This window comes from Apteryx rowi, unplaced genomic scaffold (assembly GCF_003343035.1).
Source record: "Apteryx rowi isolate R43461 unplaced genomic scaffold, aptRow1 scaffold_133, whole genome shotgun sequence".
NCBI lineage: Eukaryota > Metazoa > Chordata > Aves > Apterygiformes > Apterygidae > Apteryx > Apteryx rowi.
Window position 1 is genome coordinate 735,719 of NW_020447564.1, and position 17,761 is coordinate 753,479.

General features: G+C 39.6%; 1 protein-coding gene across 3 annotated transcripts in view; it reads left to right on the forward strand.

The window, feature by feature from the left end:
- CHST11 (carbohydrate sulfotransferase 11) overlaps window positions 1-17,761 on the forward strand; it is a 178,088-nt gene that overhangs the window by 61,809 nt on the left and 98,518 nt on the right. For 2 of the 3 annotated variants that reach the window (XM_026056831.1, XM_026056833.1), the window contains exon 2: window positions 16,399-16,490. In XM_026056831.1, coding sequence (XP_025912616.1) covers window positions 16,399-16,490 — 92 coding nt within the window. The remainder of the gene's footprint in view (window positions 1-16,398; window positions 16,491-17,761) is intronic. The other variant, XM_026056830.1, reaches the window with a different exon arrangement.

Consider the following 17,761-nt stretch of genomic DNA (forward strand, 5'->3'; position numbering starts at 1 on the left):
GGAAATGAAGTCGTGGTTTTTCCTTCAGTGTTGTCCTTGCAATAAAAAGCCATGATGTAGCTTGTTGACTTTTTGATTAGACAAATAGTGGTGGGAAAACCCTGATGCTGGAAACCCTTAGTCATGTGCATAACTTAACGCTGTGTTTTGGCTGTAAGGATAGCTAACAGATGAAGGAGAGAAATCCTTATGTTTGGTTGGGACTTGCTGCACTCTTGTTTTGTTTTCCCCTTTCCTCTCCAAGTCCTAAGTATTTTATTTGGGGCTGGCTTGAGAGTGAGAGCTTGAGGATGACTTGACCATTAGCTATTTTTAAGGAGACACATGTAACACAAAACACAAGTAAAAGGCAGTTATGTCAATATATATTTTGCCAAATGGAAGCATTGATGTGGCTGTGATGGTCTGAAGACTGACAAGATGAGTCTGTAGGTAGAGACAGCATTGTTTTGTTGGGTCAGCTTCAGGTCTGGCCATGCTCTGCTTGTTGCTTTAGTAAAAGGATATTGCCTCTACCTTGAGCCCCTGTTTGGTTGTTTGCGCAGGGCTCACTTGCTAGCTCCCTTCTTTCCTCTTAAAAGCTGAGCCCCAACCTGCCATGGCTCTGAGCACGTTTGAGGGGAGATGAAAAGCCCTTAGCTCCCACCTGCTTTTACTTTTTTTTTTTTTTTTTTTTTTTTTTTTTTTTTTTTTTTTTTTTTTGAGGCTTCTTTGCATCTAACAAGATTTGCGAGGGGGACAACTCTGGTGAGGACTTTTTGAAATAAAACATGTCTGGAAAGAGATGGCTGATCCTGCATTTCCCGACTAGAGATCGATGTTTAGCAGTAGTCTGGGGCAGGGGTGGTGAGATTTGAGCTTACGTGAAAGAGGGAAATGTGCAGGCCATACATACATACAAATATCACAAAAGCTCTTGCTAAAAAGCAAAATCAAATGATGCCATCAAACCTGTTCTGAAAACCAAACAAGTGAATGTGACCGGATGAGTTCACCCCAAGTCCCCAGCCATGTATTATTCCTTAGGGCTTGAACTTTGTTTAGCCTAAGACAGTTTATTTGAGTAGCACTGCACATGGCAAGAGGATGACAGTAATGCAGTACAGAGAGAACAGCACCTACATAATAATCTTTTTATTTTTATTTTTTTTCTTCCTCCTTCTTAAAGGAGCGTTCCTCAACCCAGCACAAATTAAACGAAGCCTTCCGAGGGCTTGGGTTGGCGCACCTAGTCTTGGCTCTCCTCTGTTCGGAGCAAAGTAGCAGAGCTCCGACAGAAACGGTTAAATTGGACTTGACACTGCAAACAGTGTACAGCAAACTACCCTGTGTTTTAATTTCCCCATAGTATAAGAAGAACGCCAATTAACATCTGTGGAGCATGGAATTAATCCTGTTCATGTGGGAGGATCTAAATAAAATCACTGGTTACCTCTGCCCTCTGCTCTTTATTTTTTCTCTATATTGCAATTACCTCAGTGTGATTAGAAGCTATGATTTTTCAGGTTCATTCATGTCCTACATCCTTCATATTCTGTTATTTTGTGGGCAATATAAAACAACAACAGAAAGAATATACTAATATCTTGAACAGTGAAATTAGTCAGTGCTAGTGGTTTTCTTTTCTTTTTTCCTCTTTTTATTTTTTTATATGTATATTCAGCTTCCACTTGGAATTAGCACACATTTGGTGGAAGCCACAAAAGCAGTATTGCAATATAGTAAATGCAATTTCCGCAAGGTTAAAGCCAGTGGGTTTATCACCCTGTGGTCTTCTCATTTTCTTTAACTTTTATGTTCAGGGTTCCATCATTTCAAGAAGACTTTGATAGCTGAAGTAGAGAGATAATAAGCAGTCTTCATTAGCTGGGCTTCATTTTAAGGCCGTTTGTATTTACTTGAACCCCTCATCCATTTTTCTGATGCAGATTTTAGCTAGAGTGCAGCCTTGGTGGGAAGACTAAATTTCCTGTGCAGTAATTTATAAAGTCTTAGATTATTTTCTATACTCACTGCCTTTAATTGTATGAGGGGGTAATTGCTCTTTGTTTAAACAGAATATGGAACTAAAAGCGAGTGTATAAAATTGAAAGGAAAAATCGAATTTGTTGAGAAATGAAAAAGCACTCAGTAGCATCACTGCCGAATCTCTAGTCTAATCATGCCTTTGTGTGCCTGTAACATTCCTGACCTCGAACTCTGTCATCTTTCTTAACTATAATAAAAACAAAGCACCAACGAAAAACCATGAATAAACCATGAATAAAAATAGGCCTGCCTCATGGTCTCTCTGTGCTGTAACTCTTGTCCTTGTAATTCTCCTGCTTCCCAAGCCTTTTGTTCCTTTTTTTGTTTTGTGTATCCTATCTAATGCAGAGCCTCTGGGTGGATGAGGTCTCCTGGGAAGAGAGGAAAATGGTCCATCAAGGGACTGTGCTGAGCTGGGGATGGGGGCACCCACATGGAGAAAAGGGGGTGCTGTGCTCAGGAAAGGGACTAAAGCCTCTGGAAACCTAGGGGAACACATGAGAGAGTGTTATTTCTAGTTCTTGAGCAACTGAAGTCAAGCCCTTCCCCTCTTTTTTCCCCACCTCATTCCCCCCTTTTTCCCCACCTTGCGTTGGGTTGAGCAGGACCAGGAGGCCCTCCCACGGGCTACGTGGCTGGCTGGGTTAGCACCAAGTGGGGTCTTTCTCCGCTCATTGCTTCCAGTTTTGGGGAGTACTTTGGGGAAAGGGAAGTGGGTGGTGGTTGTAGACAAGGAGAGATGAGGGAAGAGAAGCGTGGGAAGGCTTTGCAAGGAACGGAGACTGGTAGGAGTGTGCAAGGGCAGGAGCAGAGTGCCAAAGGGAAAAATTAGGTGTGTGTGGGGGAAAAGATGGAAGAAAAGGTCAGGGACCAGAGGACAAAGATTTGGGAAAAATAAAATGTTTTTTGACAGGAAGAAGATTAACATCAAGAGCTTTGATTAAACGGAAGAGTTAAAAAGCAGTGTGTTCTGGAGGGTGTTGGGGGGAGAGGGGTTGTTGAATAAAAGACTACCATTAGATGAAGAATTCACATTGCTTTTTTTCTCTGAGTATTATTTAAGACTTCAGCCTGGAAGCCCTGTAATGAAATAGAAAGGAGGAAAAAACAGAGAAGGGAAAGAGAAATCAAAATGATGATAAAATGTAATTGTTGGATTTGAACAGTAAAACATGATGCAGCATGTTAAAACTAAAAAATGAAGTAATTGCAAAATAAAAAGTACCAGTATTTGGTGATGAGTAGAACACTGTGGTATGTTATGTCAACATCAGTAACATGTACACATTCACTCATGTGTATGTGTAATATATTCACTCATATGATACCTGCATGAATAGTGGCACATGTGCACACAAATGGCATCCTTCCCAACAGAATAAAATGCTTTGACTGCTGAGGACTCGAACAGTTGATCTAAGTAAGTCTTCCTTTTTCCATAGACAGTTCAGGTGTGATTCTTAGCTCATGGAGAAACAGAGAGATCTATTTGCATTCATGGAGCTGAAGTGGTTCATCTGAGCTTGAAGGGAGGTAGTATGTGACAACCCTTTATTGTAAATGTGAAATCAAATCAGTTTTTCCACTTGTGGGATTTTATTATTTAACATAGCTTTTATATGTGCCTCCTTGATAACAGCTGATGAATATTTAATCAAGACAAATGGAATTTTCAGCATAAAACATAAGGATTACCCCAAAAGCAGTAGCATTCAGAGATTGCTCCCTGAAGGTCATTCCTATCTGCCATTCATCTCTGTGGCTTGAGAAAGCATCAGATAAACTGTAACTTTTATTCTGCTTTATATACCTGAGATGAAAGTGTAAAATAATTTCAATTAAAGTACAGTTTCTCTGTTTCGGCTTGCAAGAACTAGTGACAAAATTAACCCACCCAGACTTAAGAACAAGACTCTGATACATTGCAGAAGCCATCTCTAATGCCTTGCAAAGTTAAAGATGGACACCTAACCTGAACGTTTTCCACAAATAACTACTTCAAAATGAGTTGTCCAAGCTGATGTCCCTTTTTTTTTTTTTTAATGCTACAAGAGTATGTGAATGTCAGAATTACTTATACAGGTGCATTTGGAAATGAATAAACCAAAAGTTAAATTGACAAATGAATGCATATTAACCCAGCATATGTAATATTGACTTTAAAAATATTTGATAGTTTGTAAAATATAGCTGTAATTGGGAAATCATCACTCAGCAAATACATTTGGAGTGGCATCCTTAGGGAACCACATTTTGGCCTGACACTGGTTAAAAGTTCTTATTTATTGATCAAATTTACAAAGAATGCAAAAGTTGTGCAGTCGTARGTGGAGAGGAGGAAAACAGCAAGTCATTAATACAGAGCTGGATTCCTTAGTGAACTGAGCAACAACACATAGTATGAATTTTAATAAGGGTGAATGTGTACAGCAGTAAAATTCAGGTGATGCTTAGTGGGCAGAGGACACTTATTCTGTTAAAAGGGAGCTTTTGGGCTTGAAATAAAGCTAATACCACCTGGGCACATGTAAAGGTGGGATACAGAGCTGGAGAGGGGAGCTTCCTTGTCCCATGGGTACTGCTGTAACCTCTGCTGCGTTACTGGGTCATGTTGGAGCGCCGTGGTTTCAGAAGGTGGTATTGTTAAATGTGAGCGCATTTGGAAGAAAGCAAGAAAAGTGAGAAAGTGACTTGAAAATATGCCGTAGAAAGATAGAAAGTTAGGGGGTGACTTGATCACAACATATAGATTCCTGCATGGAGGAGAGAATTAAGATTGTGTGGAGCAGGCAAATGCACAACAAGATCTAGTGGCTGGAAGTTGTTATCCAAAGATTTGGACTTGTATGTGCTGAGGGTTATCTGATAGGGAATTTAGCATCTGGTAAATTATATAGTTGTGTGAACCAGTAGTAATGAAATGGGAAATAGCCTGAACCATCACTCTATTCTGCTCTACTCTGCTTAACCCTGAGGGTTGGAAGTATTGAGTTTACTTTCTTTCTCCTTTAGTTTTTATATTCCATGTGATTTTCCTGTAAACTTTCAAGATGAGAAAATTTCCAGAGGATCTCTTAAGGCAAGGTTTGTAGCAGGCTTGACTTAGATCCTATTGAGAGATCCCTGCTGGTATCTCAAGGGAGAGAGAGGGTGGTGGTGGGGAGCTATGGGGGGAGGCAGGAGAGAGAGACAGGAACTCATTTCCCAAGTTCTAGTTGTTAATGCTTTATGTAGTGCCTACAGAAGTTCAAAATAGGTATTTATTAATAAATACATTGCAATATTGCAATGTATTTACTTGCAAAATTTTTTTTGTTGGGGGAGATACCTAATGGACTAGATCATTCTTTTACTCCTCAGACATCTCAAGAAGGACCCTTCTGGGAAGAAATCTCTAAGTAAGTGGTATCCTCATAAGGATGCTTTCCCTTTTTTCTCTTTGTCCAGCTTTCCTTGCCCTTCTCTACATGAGACCACACAAGTGAGAGAACAGAATTTGTTTCCTGTGGAAAAAACTTAAAAGCTCCAGTTCTGTCTAGCAGTTTTGTTGTCTGTCTCCTTCAGAATCATGCTGTCTGAGTGATCCTGTATTTTAGATATTACTAATCACCAGCTACACAATCTACTAGAAATTTCATAATGCCTTTGACAGGTTATTAATGACCAAAACCAGAGCTTATTCTTTAGCATGCTAATTATGAAATATTGTTAATACCAATAAAGCTCAGATAGGTATCCAGTATTCTGGAGCCTCATAAACTGAGCTTTGAAATGCAGTGATATTCCGTCATTCCTGTTTAATCCAGAATAAAGTAATTTGTGGAGTTACCTAACATGTATTACTGTGCTTCCTGTGTAGCATATTGCTAATGTTTGGTGGAAGGTTCTCAGTCAATTTCAAATTTTTAGTCTATCCAGCATCCTATTTGGTACTGATACCAAACCGTGTCTTTTGTTAATTGCCGCCTATTTTGATTCTCCTTTAAAAACTTCCATTGAAAGAAAGATCACTGTAGCTCTTTCAGATCTCACTTTCCTCATTCGCTTCCTTCTACTCTTGGCTGTGCCTTCAGCAGATGGATTTGGTGTGGCTTGCCCATGCGCTCGAGTATGTGTGAGGCCTGACAGCATAGCGTCTATGTAGATGAAATGCATCACAAGGTTTTAATGGAACTCATTGAAGTGATGGGAGCAGTGGAAGGAGATAGAGAAAAGGAACAGAACTACTGAAAGATAAGCAGCCCCTGAAAGCTAATACATTCCAGGCAAGCACAGCTCTGAATGGGTTTCTTGTGTTTGGGGAATTTCCCCTTAGAGAAGGACAGATCCAAAGTGCTCAGTACATCGCCCGAGGTTAGCTATAAAGCTGGGCTCTATAATGGAAATAGAGATTATGCTAATTGAGATGAAGTTTTATAGTGCTAATGTGTGTTTTACTCTTCTATGTGCTGAAGTGTGGTGTGGGTCTATGGGAGCTGGCAATGTCCTATTCATATGTAAAAAGTTTTGAAGAATCTGTGGTTTGGAATATTTAATAAACTGCCTCATGAGGGGATTCTTACATATGAAAACAATATTATCTGCATACAGCTCAATGCTAGTGTAGAGAGCAGAGCGTGTGAAAGCAGCTGCCCAGTCTCAGTTTTTGGGTTTACATATTCTACTGGAAGAAAGTGAGAGAGCTAGAGAGCTTCTGTGGCATGATGGAGGTGAAGGCGGGAGCAGAGCTGGTCAGTGGGACTGGATGTGGCTCTGTAATGCTGTGCAGACCTGGACCTGCTCCGATGCCCATCAGCTGAGGCTATAAGCTGTTGGAAAAGGAAAAGATTTGGCAATGGAGCTGATTGCTTCTCTGTGCCTTGGGGCTACTCAGAGTTTAGAAGTGTTAAACAGAATAAAGTCTTGTGAGGTGATCAGACCTCAAAGCTCAGCTGTGTATTAATTATTAGTCAGGGTATTTTGGAACTCACAGAGTCAGGCCTTTACTGCCTGCAGTACTTTTTTTTCCTTTTAATATCACCATTCGGCCTTCACAAGAGATAGCATCCTTATTTTATAAGAGCTCATCTACTTATCCAACAAGCTACAGTCATAATCGTCTTTGACATAATGAACGATTGATCTGGAAGTGATTACTGAGGGATTTCATTTTTTTTTTTTCCTGCTTAACAAATTGTTTAGTGCTTCTTTTTTGTAAAGAAAATTCTTGTTTATAAATCACAGTAAAGTATCAAGAGGTTGTGATCACAATGAAAACACACAGGGTACTGCTTCAGAGGTGATAAACCTTTGTCCATTTGGACAAGTTGTGAGACATTAGAACAGAAATCACTTGTTTCTGTTCCTTGCTGTTTGCATCAGGTCAGGTGTGCATGTGTGCGTATATATATGCATGTAGTACTTCTACCTAAAGTTCAAACTGAGACCAAAAGTTTTGAGCATTTCATTGTTCTGGGTTAAAAAGACTGCTGCAGCTTTATTTTCTATTCTGCTTGGCTTGTGAGAAGACTTCCTGTGCTTTCTAGTATATCCATAGCAAATATGATTGTGTTTCATCTTTGCACATCTGTTGAAGAGCAGCAAAGAAATAGTAGCTCAAATAGACTGCAGCTGCAGCAGCTGCCTTTCTCATTTTGACTGTGATTCAAGATAAATGCTTTTAAAATTATAGCTTTCTAAAGAAACCTTCCTCCTTTAAAGGTCTTTGTCTCTTTCCCTCTTCTTCTGAGCAAGCTCATACATTGTATTTGTTAAGTAGACTGATACTGGCAGTATTATGGAAGTAGTGGAGAATGCAAAAATAAAAATAAAAATCAAGCTTCTCATTTCTTAAGACAATGTAAATGTGGTCTTTSGTGAACCTACATTTACGTAGCTTTCATTTGAACTTGCATCATAGAGATGGGATATCTATGGCTATCTATAGGCTTGAAAACTTATTTGATAAGAACAGAGTAGAATATTCAATTCTTTGTTATAAAGAGAGCCCAAAGGCAGATACGCTTGCATACAGGGTTATAATGAGTATCTAGAGATCAGGATGGTGGGGGCATGGGAACGGAGGGGCACAGCATGTTTGGAAACCTCTATATCTTCAGTAGAAGTTTTCCTACCTCCCCAGGTTATTGCGGTCTTACTTTGCAAAAAACATGGCTAACTTGTCATAAACAGTAGGAAAAGTATAATGACCAGAAAGAGAGTTTTTATTTGTGTTTTAAAATACTGAAAACAGTGTTTCTTCATGCAAACTTATTATACATGTGTTCGTTCACAGAATATATACAGTTAACATTGGTCAGAGTTCCTTAGAGTTTCTTACTTCCTAGGTAAAAAATTACATTTGGGGAAAAAAGGGGGGGAAATTGTTTTCATATATCAATGTGGAGAGTAAAAAAAAAAATTTTTTTTTTTAATTTATAAAGACTTTGAAATGATGCCAGGAGAATTTAAGTGGCCCCTTCTGATCAGCTTTCTAGGACCTCCAGCTCTAGTGGCATTGCTAGTGGATGGAGTCAGCTTGGGCAAACACAAGCAGGACACAAGCAGGCAGCTGAGGTGGTCGGCGGTCCATTCAGAATTGACCCATGAAGTATCTTAATGTCAGTAAATCTGCATTTCATACCAGTAAAAACAAAAGTGTCAGAAAAGTTCTGACCAAGTCTAATATAGTTTTTATCCACAAAAACACTTTGCTACATTAAAAGAAGTTTGYGCGTGTCCATCATACTGATAAACAAGACAGAGCTCTCCTGGTGTGAGGAGTTAAGCCTTTGGGAAAGTCTCTCAATACAGATTTGTGAATAATTTGATGAGACTTCTGACGAAATTTTGTATGGATTAACATTAAAAAAAATACTGGAAAAATATTACTTATTGTTCATTAATGGGAAAGATGTTTTGCTAATTTATACCACACACAATGTCCATAGGGTTGTCCAGGAGCCAAGTCTTTGCATAATTTCACCCAAGGGTATTAACTTCCCCACTGTGCCCAATTAAACCCATTCCCATGCTAATCTGAGAACAAACAGGATAAAATACAAATTTACTTCTGGAAATCTGTCTAAAGTAAGAAGTAATTAAATATCTCTCTATTCTTTGGAGGGCATTTACAACCTTTGTAATTAGCGATTAGAGCTTAGAAACTGAGAGTTAAGCCTCATTTCCTTGCTGTGCCAGGATTTATTTCACATAACTTCAGTCATCTAAAAGTTAACAGTTTAGTCTAAGCAACCCATTTGGTTTGGTCAGCGGAAAAAGCCCAGCAGCCACTTCTAGAGGCTGCTTCGTCACAACCTTAGGCTCATGGAGTGAATCATCTATGGGAGGTTCGCCTATGGGAGGGTGTCCCTGTTAACTGCAGAGGAGCTTAAATGGGTGGACCAGAGTAGACATCTCACTACTTAAAATGAATTCCACCATTAGTAACTAATTTGTGCAAGTTTTTAACCTCTGTGCCTCTGGTTTTCTGTAAATTGAAGACAGTTACTTTGCTGTCCCATGGTCCCTTAAGTAGTGGCTTTGGTGCTTGGGCCAGCCATAATCATTTCACTGGGGTATTGACCTCCTCTTCATTTTTCCTCCTTTACTTCTTTGTTGTTGTTGTTGTATCCATCCACATTCTTATTTCACTAGGTCCCTCCGATAGATGAGCGGGAGTGGAAACATCAGAGCAGGGTAGGATGGACATGTTGAATCAATGAACCAAGTACTGCTAACCCAAAATAAATCATCGCTGTTCCTCAGTCAGAGCTCTGGAACAGCCACCTTTCAGGATTGTGTTTTGCTACCAACACAGAGTGTCTACCGCTGTCTAGAGACCTGGGTCTCTAGTTTTTCCATGAGGCAGAACAGCATTTTGCATGTCAAGGTGCTCTGATTACAGGTTTTTGCTTGATTCTCGCACTGAGTAACACCTTGTGCTGCTAGTTGCTGAGTGATGTATGGCAAAATCTGGTGCTGTATTAATGTAGAGTGTAAGTATTATTCCATTCTCTGTCCTTAAGACTGTGGTGGGCTCATACACAATACATAATTTGTTTTTTACTCTCTGAAAATAGATCTCTCGAGCTCCAGTAAACAAGCTACATTTTTGCCTTAAGGAAACAAAAGAGGACAGATGGGAGTTTTGCCATAAATACTTGTACTGGTAGTCTCCTGATTAAAGACCAATAATTCCCTCTGAAATCTTCAACTGAATGTAGCAAATCACAAGGACCAAAAGGTCACAAAATGTTACTATCAATAAACCTTTGTGAACTTCTGCTGAAGGATTAGCAGTCAAAAAGCATTGCCTGGAGAACAGCGTAAAGGTATTGTTACTCGGGCTCTGGAGCTATGTGCTCTCTAACAACATTTGCAGTCGCTCCCCATGCTTGTGGTTGATGATTAAAAATTAACCCTTTAACCGTGTTCAGTGCCCTTTGCCTCATGAGTCCATGGAAGGGATTGTAGGAATTTTAATGAAGGTAGAAATGAGGTAGTCTTTATTGTTGCTGCGTTTCTGATTTTGTTTGTGGTTTYGACTTGGCTAAAGTGAAGTCTTGCAGAGCCGACTCTTGTGAATTATTACAGAAGGCTGGCTTCGCTGAAGCGGAGCGAGCCAGTTGCTAATGACAAGCTTGTTCAGCGTGATTTTAACTATGTATCTGAAAGGCAGAATTTTCCAAATCACAACAAATTTTGCCCAAGAGCCTCTGACAAACTTTGAAAGAAAGTCCAGTTCCTATGATCATTCTTTGATTTATTTTAGCTTTCCCCTGAGTGTTTTCATGCTTCAAGAGTGTCACAGATGCAAACTATTGCCAGACTAAGCCATGTTCGGTTTACAGTCAAATAATGGCCAGGTTGCCCCAAAGACAAACCATGTCTAAGTCTTCAGCCCAAGAGAATCTCTAAACCTTTGATATGTGTATAATTAAATTATGTTTGGTTTGATTTAAAAATCCAGCAAGTTTATGAGAACAGTAACTCATTTAAAACACTAGAGACACTAAAAATGTAAGTCACGGTTTTGATGGCACTATCTAGTTTGGGCCAAATCGTGCAGATTTTGGTCTTGGTGCGATAGAGGATGTTTAGATGGATTTTCTGCCTTAACCCGTTTGTGTAAGGCTGCAGGAGAAGGTGCTAGGTTATGTTCCTGCTCTTCACTGTCAAGAAGAAATGCTCTATGGAAAGCATTAACCCTTAACCCTGGCCTGAAAATAGGGGCAGTTGGACAGCAGTGTTTGCTGGCAAAAGAGTGTACTTCAGCCCAAAAGAAACAAGCAGACTGCTGTCAAATTTCAGCCTTTCATAGAGAATTCAGTTAAAGAAATATATTTGAATCATCCATATATATATATWTWTTTTTTCCCCCCCTTAAAACAAGACTTGGTTATCTACCTACCTATAAGGTCTCTGAAGTCTATTTAAGTGGGACTCCCACTGCTTTCAGTGGGTTTTAGCTTCAACCCGTAGTCTCCACACACTGCTGACAATGCCACAGCATTTTTTCCACAGTGAGATGACTTGTACCCCAAATAGAATGAATTATGTATATCAGTTTTAAGCAATGCTGTACTGGGGAATTTTATATTTGTACTTTGGACCARTGTAATGAAAAATTAAATATTAATGTTTCCTCAGAACTTTCTCAAATATTAAGAAGCAGTGAATAGAGATAACACTTCTGCATTGTTTTTTTTCCGCCTTGCAAACTGGAAGTAATTAGAGTAGTACAAGCTGTGTAAATTAAACATTACCGAGTAGGAAAACCGTTGCTGGATATCAATCAGAGAACTTTTATTCTACAGACGTCTCAGAAATGGAAGCATCTGACATTTACTAGATTGTGGGATGGTAGTGATATAGTTGGCTGCTGAATGCATGCACTCAGCATTTCAGATGTCATTTGTTTGTTTCTGTAACTGCAGTGAAAATAGTGACAATTATTTTGTGTGGCTCTCTTCTGCAGAGTTGAAAGGCTCCAACCCAGGCTTATGAGGAATGGTCTCACTTGCCCTTCTGATGCTTTGTGAGAAATTGGGCTTTTTGGTTTTTAAGTCTCCAAGAGTCTCGTTTCCTATGATTTTTCCTTTTTTTTCTTCTTTCTGGATGGTCCCAGTGTTCTTTTCAAGGAAGAACACTCCCAAGAAAAGTGCCACCATGTCCTCTCTCTCAATTTCTCTGTAACTCCTGATAGGGAGAGGCAGAAGTTATGCTTCTGTGGCCTCTTATTTTTAGTGCTTTCTCCTGACATTGTTCTTCCTGTCAAAATACCAAGGGCCTCCCATTCTTGGACAGAGTCTTTGTAGAGCATCTAGTGAATTATAAAATGCTCTCTGCCAAGTGCCTTGGCTCTGCCAAGCAGAGGTGATAGTTTAAGCCTGGTTCATGTTTCCATGTGAATGATCTTCAGCCTCCAAAATGTTGCAAATCATGATGCACAAAAAAGAAGGCAACTCTACCTCTAATAGATGTTGACATCTAGTAGGTGCCTTGTTGTGCATTTTGTCACTTGTAACCCTGCTTTCCCAGCCTCTGCAGCCTGGAAATCAGGGCCTACAGAGGAGAGGCTTGCAAAGACATGGGTGGTTGGACCACAGTCAGAGGTAGAGGTTCAAAGGCTGCCTGGCCTGGATGGTGACCCATGGCATCTGAAAACTCTCAATATGCTCTCAAACTCTGCCTTCCTAAAGGATATTTTTAATTTGGGGAATCTGCATTTTAACTTACAGTCATCTAATGGATCAAGGTGGTGGCAAACCTCTGCACTTTTTTCTGCATAGATAGTAGAAGAGGGTTTGACTGAAGAGCACTGTTTGTGCGCTCAGTGATGTGACTCACAGGTTAAATTATTTCTCTGTATTTAGACTGGTGGATCTAAATACAGTTTTCTGAAAGTTGTACATGCATGCTTCTGAGATAATTTAAGGCCTGCACATGCAGCATCTTCCTGTGTGTATATAGGGGTGATTATTATGTTGACAAACTTTCAATACAGCAGGGCTGTCTATCTTTCTTGAGAAAATTAAATTTAGTGCCTAGCTGACATCCTCTCCAGACTTGCTGTTACATTAATTAATAGTGATCGCACAGATTTTAACAAGATGGGCCCCCATTGCATTTTGGACAAATTATTCCTGAAGATGGAAGAAAGGTCATGCTCTTACAGCGCCTACATTTAAGTAACCAACTAACAGTTCATTCGGTTGCTCGCCGTCCTGGCTAAATTAACTGGATTGTTGTTTTTTTCTGCAATTGCAGTATTAACACTACTCTTTAATCATTTGAGGCACTATCTACTGTTTTCAGCTGCCTCGCACATTTATTGTGCATGAATGTGATCTTTTAATCAGTCCATGGAGCCATGCATATGCAATACTTACCATTAGATTATAATTAACTGTAATTACGTACRGAGATCAGCCCAAGCCATAAAATGTAAATTTAGGTATTTACTGTGTTAATAAGAAGATTCAGTGAAGATAAAGAGCTTGATTTTTTTTCATTTTTGTTATCACAGTGGTATGAAGGAGCCTTAGTGACAATGTTGGTAAAATTGGTATAACTGCAGTTAGTATCCATGGTATGGCTATCTTACTTCAGACTGCTATAAATGAGATTCAGGCCAAAGAGGTCGCATCACTCGCATCATAAAACACTGCTTCAGAGAAGCTGAGAGTAGAAGACAGGATGCAGGAAGCCTGAGAGGTGAATTTGTCCATAGGCATGCCAGAAAGCGTTCCCGGCTATACATGAATGTTCCTGATAGCTGTTTGCCTACAGACAATTCTGCAAAAGGTATGAGTGGGATTTCTGCTTTGGAAGGGGAGTATTCCCTTTTATTCCGATGTCACAGTTAAATCCCAAGGGCAGGTATTTTCCAGGTGTGCACAAAGGTGATATGTTAAGCTGCATCAGTGTGTGCTGTTATTGGCACTGATAAACAGGGAGCCAAGCACTGTGTTAAGCCGCTGTGTTGCTATGCTAACTCCACAGTCGTGTTTTAAAGGCTTTATTGGAAAAATAAACCAATTAAATAGTATTGGGAATCATAAAATAAAGATTTAATGGTTTCTGTGACTAAGGTCCTACATTAACATTTAGCTTTTGTGGGAGAGAGAGTTGCCTTTTTTTGTTTGTTTACGTCTGGGAATCAAATCTTGCACAATGTGCAAATAATTTAAGCTTTGTGGCTGTTAAGCTGCTTATAAAGTGTGGCTGTGTTGATACCTGCAGCTTAAGTGAAGCAGGAAGGGATACATTTATGCCTGTTACTGTTTACTGTATTTAATGGAATAGAAAAGTGAAGTAAAAAATTAGGGAACAACACACTAGAATTATTCTTGTTCATTTTGGAACAAAGATTCAGTGTTCCAAAATACTGATTAATCAAAACATAATGACCTGGACACACTGAAACATTCCCCTCTCTCTTTTTTTCCCTATTTCAGTATTTTAGATAGAAATGGTGAAAGTTAAAGGGGTTGTGTGATGGTGTGTTTTGTGGTTGAATTGAAGGCTCTGTTTTGGAAAGGGTTCTTGTAATGGTGAAGGAGCCACAGAAGGATTCTCAGTGCAGCCCTGAACACTGTGCCTAGCACAGGAGTACAGTGGRGCTGGAGCTGTCTAGTTAGAACAACAGCTGGATGGCTCACACACCTTTGTTAGTGTTTTTTTTTTCCCCCCTAAAACCACCTTCAAACACTAGAAGTTAGTACAACTCATGCCAAAATGTTATTAAAGTTTTAACTGTTTTAAATAGTTTTTAAGTTAACTTTAGAAAAGCACAAAAACTAAGCAATCACAATGCTTGGCTGCATGGCTAAAAGTGCTCAGAAGTTAATCAGGTATTTAAATGGGTAAATTAAAATTATAGTCTGTAAGATCATCTACTATTCTAATGGTGAAGAAAATCAAAATGTTAGCCTGTTTGTTTACTAAGCATTATACATCTGAGTCCTATTACAAAACCCATGGCRTCTTTTTATTTGCTCAGAAGAAAAGCAACATGACACCTTATTAGATAATTACCTTCTAATTTAAAAATAAATATGAAGGGAGTGAAGGAATCTATTATGTTTCCAGATTGAAATTGTATACAATATCCTAACTCTCTACAGAGACTTTACCCTGTTCATACTACTTGACATATCAATTATGATTGTATATTAAACGCTAGCCCTCTGTATTAAAAATTACATGACAGTATTCTTTAATTATTGGCCTGAAGCCTGCAACTACAATGGTGCGGTTTGGAACCTTTACTATAGGACACTTCAGTAGTTTCTTATTGTAAAGTGTGGCAACCCTCTGATAAAAGCGTGCCTGACTCTGCTTAATGCCTTTGGATTCCCACCAGGATAAAACTCCTCTTTTCTTTTGGTTGCATCTTAATTTTACCTTGACAAGATGAGTTTTCCCTAGCTGAGATGCCTGCGCTTGGAGTCTGATTGCCTGGTGCTCCCTCTGTGGTTCGTAGAGCAAGTTGGGGAAAAGGGTGATTTCCAGAGGGTGGTTGAGACCAGCAAGACAAGCAAGCGCTTGTTTTCCCCCATGACTATAGAGGGTGATGAGAGCTGTTCGGCTTCTGATTTATACTTCTCGTTTGGGGCTTTTCTGAACATAAAAGGTCTGACCTGAAACCGATGAACTCTGCTCCTGCCAGAGCTCAGATCAAGGTCATTCCTGGCAGCTTTCTCAATCCAATATGCTCCTTGATCAGCCCCCTTCGACAACACCTCTGGTTTGAAAACCTACTTGCATCTGACTGGGCTAATGTAGTGTCTGTTGGTTTTCAGATCAGTCAAATATTCAATTGCAGTATGTAGAGCAAAATATAGTTTGGAGCAGGAGAGTGCAGCAATGATTGATTTGTATGTACAYTGTTTACTGCTGAGTGTCTGTACTAGGGGAAACTGGAGCTGTAGGTTGAAAGACTTAAATTTAGATGCCTTAATATTAGCATCCTGTGTTACATCAGTGTTTAGATTCAGAGGGACTCAGGTTGCCTCCCAGAATTGCTGATTGTAGGAATTCATCCGACTCTCATGACAATCAGAGATGGAGGTGCCTAGCACTACTGAAAATCAGGTCCCTTTGGCTTTGGTGCCTATACCTGAATTTTTGGGCACTCAAGTTGGAAGTTGTTGGCTGACAGCTTTTATAAGAGGGAAACCAAAGGAGAGTTTCATTTTAGCAGCTTTCACAATAGATCAAGGGTTTAGCTCTCAGATCCTTTCTACGCAAAGTAAAAATAGGAATTTAAGACACAACACTGTCTCTAGAATCCCCTGATTTGTTAGGAAGTCTGTTCTTGGTATTGTAGTTGGTTACATCTAGCAAATATTGCTAACCTGTATTAATTTCAATTTCCCCCTGCAGTAATGCGTAGAAATCCATTTGGGATGGACATTTGCTGTCGGAAGGGATCCAGAAGCCCGCTCCAGGAGCTGTATAATCCCACCCAGGTGAGTGTTTTGTAGCTATGAACAAGCTCTCCAGCCCAGAGCACAAATAGAGTCTCTCTTACCTTAAAGGTGGTTTGGTTTGGTTTCTTTTCATGTCAATGCAGTAGCTGCCTTCAGCCTCAAAAACTGATGCTGGGACCAGGAGTTGAGCCATAAAATTCTACAGTTCRAGCTAACTGCCTGATTTTTAAAGGTTTTTAGTTGTCTAATGATGCAGGCTCTTAAGTCTTTTTTGTATCTTTAGGTGCCTAAAAGCCTTAAAAGAATATTTTTTAGGTCTCCTAGCTAGAAGACGAGGCATCATAATTTAATCTGTTGATCAATACGCAAAGTGGCAGGGTGGGGAGAGAGAATGCAATATGATATACATGAAGCAGTGAGTGCAGTGAGACAGTAAGTTGCAATAATAACTTAAGGATATCATTTATATGGCCTTCAGCTAGCCAGATGGCCTTTCTGTCCCGTTCATTACCTGTATGAAGTCCAGGCAGATACAGTAGCTCACACTCTTCCTTCTGCTRTGTGCTATTTGACACCTGATGGCATTGATGGGAGCTGACTGTAATCTGAGCTGGAGTTCTTGTGACACCTAGTGCAGGAAATTATCTGAATTTCGTGCCCCCATTTGCTCCTCTAGATCAATTTGTTCCCTGCATCTGGGTTGAATTGGCACATTCAGGAACAGCATTTCCTGTTGGCAACTGAGAGGAAGTACTGCCATTGAGAGAAAATGCCAGCTGACTATTAAACATATTTAGTAAGATTTAACAACTGCCTATTATATATTTATACATCAATGAATACATTGAGTTTTACTAAACTGGCTATTAAGGAAAGTGACTATCCCAATAAATCTGACTTGTTAGATTTAACAAGGCAGTAAATGTTTAAATACTATTTGATTATGAAGAGAATCACTATATAGTGTGCAAAATGAAGTCTAAGTGATTTTAAGTGTATTTATGAAGAACTGACAACTACCCAAAGATATGTGATGTCTGTTACATAGTGTAGTAAAGCTTCATTTACTCAGTAGTGTTGTTTTTATGAACACAGGCTGACTTTCTAATTCAGTTTGAATTCTGTACATGGCTGGGAACATGAGTTTATCATACTAGCATATTGGCCTTTATTGACTGTTGGAGGAGTTAGCATTGCTTAAATGGAAAGTGCATGAAGAAGCCCTGAAGAGGAACATAGACAAGCTCAGGAAGTGTGGGCTAGATGAGCGGACAGTGAGGTGGATTGAGAACTGGCTGAAAGGCAGAGCTCAGAGA